Source organism: Habropoda laboriosa, unplaced genomic scaffold, assembly GCF_001263275.1.
Source record: "Habropoda laboriosa isolate 0110345459 unplaced genomic scaffold, ASM126327v1 scaffold61, whole genome shotgun sequence".
Lineage (NCBI taxonomy): Eukaryota > Metazoa > Arthropoda > Insecta > Hymenoptera > Apidae > Habropoda > Habropoda laboriosa.
Genome location: NW_017100203.1, coordinates 562,941 through 572,809, shown reverse-complemented (window position 1 = coordinate 572,809; position 9,869 = coordinate 562,941). Strand labels below are relative to the sequence as shown.

Here is a 9,869-nt window from a genome sequence, read left to right as displayed (position 1 = left end):
CCATAGAGTGTGCAAAAATAGAAAAAAATATCGATTTCTTTTTTACCCCGAAAACCAGAATTCTCTTAGAGATTTTCGAAAATTCGCATCAAGCATGTTCTTGAGTCCAATTTCAAAAAACTCCATATTCTCCAAGCTATAAAGAATGCAAAAAAACAAAAAAAAATATCGATTTTTTTAACCCCGAAAACCAGAATACCCCCTTGACGTCAAGTCGTCGATTTTTCTCGCGGGTATGCTCCCTGACGCGATGATTCAGTCGATGAATAGTCGGTAGCAGGCAGCGTGGAACTGATGATACACTCCTTTCGATTAGACACCGTAGGCTAGAAGATACGTAGACCAGATAGCACCAACTATTGCGCCGATGCAAATGTATCCTGGAATCGATTTATGGTATTCGACACGGCGTGCAACACCGTCAGAGGTGTACGGCCTGGGCCGCGGGATAAATTGGAATTTATGCGTCGGTTTACGTCGTTCGATACGCTCCTAACGAGCGTTACTTGGCCGTTCGAACGGCTCTAAAAGTGCTCCAGAGGATCACAATGAGCACAGCCAGAAGCTGTTGTCACGGGGAAATCGATTTCCTGGGACTATCGGACGGGAAACGTGGCGGAGATTAGAGGATAACGATACTTGTTGTGCTTGCTTTTGTTTACGACGTTCGAAGAGAGAGAGAGGCGAAGCTCTCTTCTGCTCGAGTTTAGTTAGAAACTTGCTTCTTTTACCAGACGCTTAAGAACGTTTCAGCTAGTAGAAATAATAAGAAGAACTTTGCACGAGATAATTACGTTGTCAGGTTCGGTGGATGTTTAAGCGACGGTGATGTTTCGCTGATGAACACAGTGATAGCGATATGAAAATAGAGTGGTTGTTAAGAAACTCCACGATGTATACTTTGATAGAGTAAACGATTGTTAGCCGTGAAAATTTCCTGCTAACGGGAAAAAATTGTGTTAGTTTCATATCGATGCAAATTCAGATCCATATTTGATATCAGGCATTGAAACGTGGGTGTCCAACCTTTTGGCTTGCTTGGGCCACATTGAGTGAAGAATAAACGTCTTAGACTGCATAATATAATATAGTTAATGCGCATAAGTAACAAAACTTGCTTTATTTCTTTATATTTTTTATTATAGCGCAATCGAGTCGTGAAAAATATCGCTGAAAATCACATAATAATGTTAAAAGTTTGCACTTGCCCTTCAGGGCAACATGCGGCCCGCGGGGCGCGTTACTTGCCCTTCGGGGCAATTTGCAGCCCGCGGGGCCGTAGGTTGGCCACACCTGTATTAGAATGTTCGTGTCCTGTAAAAACGCAAAGATTTAGGTTTCAGTTGTAGAAAAGTAGCGATTCAGCTATGCACTTCATATTTTCGTCCTTATTTCTGTTCACCTGATACAATATTTAATGGAAAGCTATATTTGTTCGGTTACCGAAAACTTTAATTCTGCCGTGTGACCTAAGTGAATATAGGGTAAATTCAGGTGAGACGCCCCAATGGTAAAAACGCTCCAGTTGCTGTATTTTAGAGTCTAATATGTGAGAAGCACATTTTAGTGAAGCGCATGTGTTGAATACGTGCCAAATAGTTGAGCGAATATTGTCATTTCTTTCATGTTTTTCTGGATGTATGTGCTGAAAAAGGTAAGTCGAGGCTACATTTCACACCTGGTCTGAAACAGGTAGTGCAACGGAATGTTATTTCAGATATACTTCTAAGTTAATATTCGTTTAAATTTTTAATTAACATGATAGTTGAAGTGTTGGAGGATAATTGTTAGTTTGAAAAATATCGAGTGGGACATTTCTCCCTCAAAACAAGAGAGATAAATGACCCATTTTCAAATTATAGAAGAAAGTCGTAACTTTCATTTTATCAATTAAATTTTTAATATTTTGTGAGGGAGTATAAATTGAATACAGAGTAATTTTCATCTCTTTTTAAATTATTCTTAATGATACAATGCTAATATCAGATTGCATTGTAATTAAATTTAAATTATATCTGAATTTTAATAATTCTGTAGTTACAGCATGAATTCGTAAATAATTCCGATCTTTTCTCCAGTTTTTACCCAATTTTCAGCAAATATTGTCTCAAAAAAAAATATTAGCCGCTTTTTCTCGAATCAGCATAAAATTCTAAATACATTCATTTTATTATTTTTAATGTCTACTTTATTAAGTTGGGGCAGCTGTTACCGATTTACCCTATCCAAAATATCGACGACAGGCGTTTCAAAAATTCACAGCAGAGTATTTTATTAGAGTATCAAGCTTCTGTCACATCCAGAATTTTTGTTAATCGTGACAACTGAAATGGTACTTGTTCAATACAAATATACAGAATGAAAGTGGTCGAATCTCAAGACCAATTTTCCAAATTACAAAATCTAAAACCGTTTCATAAAAAAACAAATTTTACATTAATTTACTTTACTCCACAATTTCGTTCTACCGATTTTTCCACGTAAAATCAGTGTCATTCCCATTATAGTACTCGATCCAACCCGCATAAACTTTAAAAGCACGGTTACAAGTCTGCTCAGTTGCCCCCTGTAACTCGATAGACCCTTAATCGTCACAGAACGCTTATTCTCCCCCCAAAAATACCATCGTCTTCGTCGATCGGAGACTCGAGAGTACCGCAAAGAATTGTCCCACCAACGAAAGTCGTGCTTTTGCTTTTGTGACCGCAAATGGAGCAACCGCAAGTAGTGCAACCCTCGGTGCTTTGCCACTCGGCTCGCTTGACCGCTAATGGAACGGATTTTTTCCCGTAACCGCCCTAGAAACGGCCACAAATGGCGTGACGCTTGGTTTTAACGCGTTTTACGAGGCGTAGATCACCGGTGAGTCACAATACCGAGCCGCACCAAAATGGCGGATTCATTGGCGGATCGAGAGATTCGCAACTGTATATCAGCATACATACAGCGACTCTGATATTTCGACACTATTTGGAACTGTATAACTTTTCTAAAATTTAACGTAACGATTTGAGTTTTTTTTTTTTTTTGAAAAGTTAGAAGGATTGGTATACTAGATGACGTGTGGAAAAAATTTGGAAAAAATTGAAATTTGTGGAAATAGCGAAGAAAATTGGAAAAGTCACCTGTTACAATTTTTTTTATTTGAGTTTGTTGTGAAAATTTTAAAAAATATGTTTTGTAGGTTTATGTCAATTATACACATGCTGGAAAATTTCATCGAAATTGGTTAATGTTGCTGTGAGCTACAAATTGTTAAAAATTGTGAAAATCGCATTATTTCACGTCTTTTGATCTATAACTAATAAATCTGAAGATTTTTACATCTTTCGATGCCTGTCGCTTGTCTCTCCATCAACCGATTTCGATGAAATTTTCAACATTTGTATAATTGACATAAATCTACAAAACGTATTTTTTAAATTTTCATTACAAGCTCAGGTAAAAAAGTTGTAAACAGTGACCTTTGCAATTCTCACAAATTGCAATCTTTTCCAAATTTTTTGGAAAAATCCTCCTAATTTCTCAAAATAAAACTCAAGTCGTTAGGTCCAATTTTGAAAAAGTTATACTGTTCTGAAGAGTGTCCGAATATTAGTGGGAGCCACTTTAAGTAGCATGTACTCGGTGAATCAGACGCTTGTTTAAGATTTTTTACGTCTCCCCAGAGATCTGAAGCAGGTTTACGTGTATAGTTGGTTCCGTGTGAGCATCAATTAGGATAAGTTGTAGCGTATGAGAGTAAAGAAGCACCTTTTTACTTGTTGGAGTGAAAATTTCGAAAATTGAAAATTTCGTGTAAAGTATAAATAAGTTATGAATAGAAATTTAAAACATTGGTAAACATTAGTAATTAGGACATTATAATACGAAAAAAGGAGGGAAAGACAGTGAAAAGTTTGTAAATCTTTTTCAATTTTATTAAAAATCTACTGAAACTTATGTCATACATTCGTGACGGAATATTTGCAGGAAAACATAATTCTGTAGAAATATTTTGAATTATGTATACCTTTTAATAAATTTATTCGTTTAATTGTGAAACTTGCCATTCACTCATTTATTTACATCAACGTGGACGAAGGTTGACATATTTTCAGTAAAAGCAAAATTATCGAAAGGAACAAAATTAATTACGAAATACAGAAACGTGTAATGCAGTTTTCTTCCATTTTCTTTGATCTTTAATTACACCTATATAAACAGCAAACACAATTTCACAAAGAATCTAGTAATAATAATGTAAACGTATGTCAACTATCACTTATATCTTCAAATTGAAGAACATACAAGTTTGTATGTTAATAATAAAATTGTTAAAGAGCTGTAGTAATTGGCTGTTGCAAGAACCTTGATATTAAAAAGTTTCTATACTCCTAGTAAATAATTATTACAGCAAACACAGTAATACGAAGAATAATTACACATAATTACAACGCAGAAAGTGACTGAAAAGTGTAAATTACAGGCTTTCGAAATTTCAGTATTAACGATAAGAATTAATAATGAGGAATTTATAACCCTCCGTTAGTAACAGGAAAAAATAATGAAATTACCCAAGTTACATAGCACGTTGTTATCAAAATCGGCAAATTAAAAGGACCATAAATCCTGTTAGTTCAGCTGGCAATCACGCAATACACCATGGTAGAAGGTATTAATCACAGGCAATTAAAATGAAATCGCAACTTCCAATCCTCCTCTTGCGTTGCGTGAAACCGATCGCACGTCGCCGATGCAAAGTGTGCACACGCGCTTGTCTTCAAGAACTAGTTTGACCTACTACTCTTTTATCCGCCGCGTGAATTATCCACGAGATGAAATTGCAGGAAAGGCTAGTTTCGCTGAAACTCACCGCGCTTACGTGGAAGAAAGTTGCCCCTTAAGGCTAAAGGTACTCCCGGCTGTTATTACACGTAACTTGGGACGCGTCGCGCGTTAAAGAAGCTCCCATCCGGATGCTGAGTGTCGCATCAAGGTGAAAGTCGAATCGTGGAAAATCTCGAATGTAACAAGTCTCTCCTCGGTCCGTACCTGTTGCTCTGACTAGCTCTAATCGTTTCTTAAATCCGCGTACGAACGGTTCACCTGACGAAATTAATTCGAACCAAACCCGATACTCGCGGGCAGCCGTTTAATTATTCGCTGAAAAATACACACCTCCGATCGATAATCCCCGCGGGGAAACTTCTCGCGAAAGTCAGTGGAATTACCATTCACGTTCGATAGATCGCATTAAGAAGAAGAAGAAACCGATCACACGTCGAATTAAATAAAGTCCGATAGGTGTAAGTGAAAGATCATAAATGCGTATTTAAACGAGCGAGTCAGATACGTATCGCGATCAGTTGCACCAGCGTGCATTCTTCGTTCCGTGGCTGTGACGGCTAATTAGCGGGTGAAGCACACGTTACAGTCGTGTTTTTTCATTAGCCTCGGCTCTAAGCAGGATACACTCGTGTGTATAGTTGGTGGAAGAGATGTATCGAGGTCGTAAATTAAATCATTAAACGGAGAGGACACTGATTCGATATAACCATACCTAGGGTCGCTCGTTATTCGCGAATTGATATTTAAAATTTCTGCTTATAATCATTTGTTTAATATATACAATATTTGAAAGCCTCCTAACACTTTTTAAGGAATTAAAAACTTGGTGGACCAAGCGGGAATCGAACTCACGACCTCTGGGGTGGCAGGCCAAGACTCTACGTGTATAGCCAAAACACCCTCTTAATTTGTTAGCTGTTATTGCTTATTTCAATGTGTATTAAAGCCTTAAACCCACAATAGTAATTCCTACATTGGTAAAAATTCAAATTAATAACATCTTTTAAGTATGCCGTAGAATAGAAGTCTCCATACCTAACCTAAAAAAGTGAAACGAGAAAAATAAAAAATGCACAGAATCCCAGCTTGCTACCTATAGATCTCAGATTCGATTCCCCGTATGATCCCTGGAAATTTTCCCCGCTTCCTCCGATACTACAACGCAGGAACTAATTTCGAGATAACATCGAGAATGGCCCTAAGCGAATCTCGAGCCTCCTCGTCGTCCCTCGAATTGCTGTTTTGGCGTACGGATTACGGTGTACTTCGACGCCTGACAGATTTTCCGACCTGATTACGTCGCTTCCACCGGCTATACCATTTTGACGCGAGATATACGCGAGAGAGTTCGAACAGCGCTGGGTGAATTTGATTCGTTAAATAGGTAGAAGGCAACCAGGAACGATTTACCTGTGTAGAGGTGGAATTCAGGAAGGCGTGTACACGATTTGCCAACATTTTGCCAGCGAATGCAAGAACAAGGCGAGCGTACGGTGCGCTTATCACCGAGAGACACGTATAATTTTCTTCGAGCGCAGACGTGCTCTCGATAAACCCGCAGCGGAATAATTTCTAACTGTACGGAACTTATTCCGCCGTGCAGCTTATCGTGGACTCGCGCAGGTTGGCCAACTAACAAGTATTAATCGAAAGGAACTGGTACGACGTACGGTTCTCTCCATTTTTATCCTATTCGAACACGATTCGAGGAAGGAAGGTGGAAGAGAAGTACGAAGAGGAAGAGAGAAATCTTCTCGGAGGTTCCTCTGGCGTTTGAAATTTTCTTGCTCGGTGTATTTCACGGCAACTCTACGTGCGGTAGAACGAGCAAACGAAGTTGGATTTTTTACATTTTTTCAAAATGTACCATAATTGTGATACAAGCGTGTAGTTTTGTAACGTTGACATCGTTCCTTTGGCCTGAAACGATAGGCGGGACGTTTTTTAACTTGAGCAGTTGATGGAAAAATAAATTGGCTCGGCGCCCGTGATACATGATAGAGGAAATCGGTATTTGCAAAATGTTTGAAACATTCACGAACAACGATCCTGATTGAAATCGTTCATCTTCGAAAGGACATTTCCCTGTTTTGAAGCTTTTTTTCCCCGCAACTGACAGCAGGAGGGAGGGAAAAAAAAAAGGAAACAAATGATGCACTCGTTGTTGAAATTTTTACACGAGACGTTGAAGCTTGGTATATCTAACTTTATTTCACAACGCTGACGATTCTCTCTTCCCACTTTTATTCGACAGAAACGTAGTGGCAGAAATAATAACGTAGAAATTTGTTTTTTTTTTTTCTTTTTTCGTTCATGCTTCACCCTCAGACGCTTTGTTCTTTAGAGGTGCTTCTTTTTCACGTGATGCATTTGAAATTACGACCAACTTTCGCGCGAAACTTTCGAGAATAATCGAGATACGAAATGTAAGAGTGTGTGCGACTTTAAGATTGGAAATTAGGTCAGACGTGAAAAAAAGCACTATTCTCCGAAGCATTTCTGGACAGCCTGTGAGAGATTGATTTTCCATGCAAAATTTCGACTTTTTTTTTTTTTAGTTTCTGTTTTATTACGCATCCATACGGTGTAAGTGAAACATCGTTCCGTTTTTACATATTTCCTACGCAAATAAATCGCGAAGAGTATGCATCAAAGCGACGTGACACTTTTGCATGAAAATTTAATCGAGCACGTTTCAATTTTAAGCGGCGAGACACGGAAAAGCCCGTATCTACTATGCCACGAATTACTATACTTCTTTTAAAAAAAAAAAGAAAAACCAATGTACAACTTTTTCCAAAACTTCAATTACAGAGTAACAAGAATTACATCCAACTCTTGGTATACACAAAATCTCCGGATGAAAAACACGACTTACTTTTTAATCAACTTTCACGCACAAATGCCTACGAACAAGTAGAACTAAAACCCGCAGTAGAAACCTTCCTCTTTCGTACCTTGAAATTAACACCACCGTTACTTCCCACCGAGCAAAATTCAGTTAAAGAGTCACAGAAACGCGGCAAGAAAAGAAAAATAAAAGCTTCTTTCCACCCAGAACCGGTGACACCGTCGAGTCACTTTTTCCACCTAACTCGCGATAGCGACACACGAAGAGGTAGAAACTCTTCGTTACGATAATTACACGCGACAAAGTTTCTTCACTCGAGCAAATAAGGAGAATCGAATTTCTGTATGACAAACCCTGAAACGAGCGTTGGTAGATGACAGAGAACCGCGGTATCGGACATGGAGATCAGTAAAAGCACTGAGAACACGCTTCCATATCGTTTTCCGATGGTGATCCCCCTTCGTTCGTTGACCGTGACGACTACTTATGTTTTGTTGCAAACCACTTTACCCTTTCACCGTCACCTATACTAACGCTTTTCTCATACGCTCTCTATCTCTCTCTTCGCCGTGATAACTTCGCACTGTCTTAACAGCCTCGTCCTGCCCACCATGTGTGCCCACATATTCGCGTCTACCGCGCGTGATAACGCGCTTTTACCATCGAGAAGCCCGAGTGGCGTGCTCAATGGCAAATACCAACGGAGTTACGAGATCATTTTGGCCTCCTTTTTAATAGCTGATTCGAAAGCGTCCTGTCTCCGCGTCGCTGACTAACTCTCCGAACAAGCACGTGTTGATCAATTTATTAATTAATTACTCGCGCTCACGTGTACGTTTGCAATTTCCTAGAAAATTTTCCTTTCTTTTTTTCAACAATTTTTTTTCAAGTGGTACGATGAAAAATTCGGGAAATGACGAAGTACTACTTGCGTTTGATATTTTTTTTGAAACAAGTTTCGCTGTGTATTTTGCAAACGACACACGTCAGCGCGAGGGTGTTTGAATAACAATGGTTTCGGTGGTTCACAATAATCAATTACGCATTGAACTAATCTTAATCCCCCCCGGAAGTGGTGCAAACCGTTTCATCGTGCTTCATACGCGAGTTTGCGCCACATCTGGTTAAAAAAAGAAATTGGTATTTTTCAGTACGCATGCAATTTTAGCCACGGCGAGGTCAACTATTGAAAAAGAGACCAACGTTTATAATATATATATATCATCACGCTCAGAGTGTCATTTTTTTTCTTTCTTTCTTTTTTGTCTACCTTAAAAACTCCACTTGCCATCTGTGTCCCCGTCATCAAATCAGTGAAATGTTGCTTCAGAGATGGCGAAGCCCGTGCAACCAGCAGTTCTGCCCGAAAACGGGCGAGGCGAGCAGCCCGATGAACGGGACAATGAAATCGTCATCGAGCTGGATCGAGAAAATCAGTACGGTCGTACGCAGCCACGAGCTAACGAGCCTCAAGGTAATCATTTGCGCAATATCCAGATGGTCCACCCACATCTGCCGTGTCACGATACATTTTTTTCTCCGCTTCTTATGTTCACCAGTTCGATATCACACACTCACACGTACACACACATAACGTTCATTCCTCACCATGCTTTTAACCATCCAACCGACAAACCTGTACATGCATATGTATATATACACTGCTTGGTAAAACAGGATTGCGACGCCTAGAAATCAAGGTTTGCACAAATCTGAAAATTACGTATATTTTTTTCGACTGATCTGAGGAAGAAGTGACAAATTTTTATCATTTTTTATCGACCGATCTCAGGAAAGAATGATAAATTTTTATGTTTTTTTATCGACTGATCTCAGGAAAAAATGACAAACTTTTATCATCTTGTACCCTCTGTCGGTAACGATATATGCAAAATTTCAGATTTGTACCGGTTCATTTTTCCAAGGTGTTGCAATTCTTTTTTTCTCTGGCGAACAGTTTGCGTAGATACTTTAGTAGCCATTTTTTTTTTTTCCAACCGTACACGTACAGACAGTTCAAGCTGGGGGTTCTCTCATTCGTTACAGCGATTGCGGCTCTCCTCGTGTATATGTATATATATGTTCCACGTGTAATACAGTGTATCCTAACTTTCGTGCACCGTACTCACCCTTGTTGTTTGTAACTAGTTGCACCAGACCACTCGCATCCCCGCAACCTGATTTTTAC

At 39.1% G+C, this 9,869-nt stretch overlaps 1 protein-coding gene across 1 annotated transcript in view; it reads left to right on the top strand.

Annotated features, from left to right (window-relative positions):
* The window catches only part of LOC108570536 (semaphorin-1A-like), a 112,256-nt gene that overhangs the window by 99,735 nt on the left and 2,652 nt on the right, over positions 1–9,869 (top strand). The window contains exon 9 of the mRNA XM_017932408.1: positions 9,012–9,155. Within this exon, the coding sequence (XP_017787897.1) occupies positions 9,012–9,155 (144 nt within the window). The remainder of the gene's footprint in view (positions 1–9,011; positions 9,156–9,869) is intronic.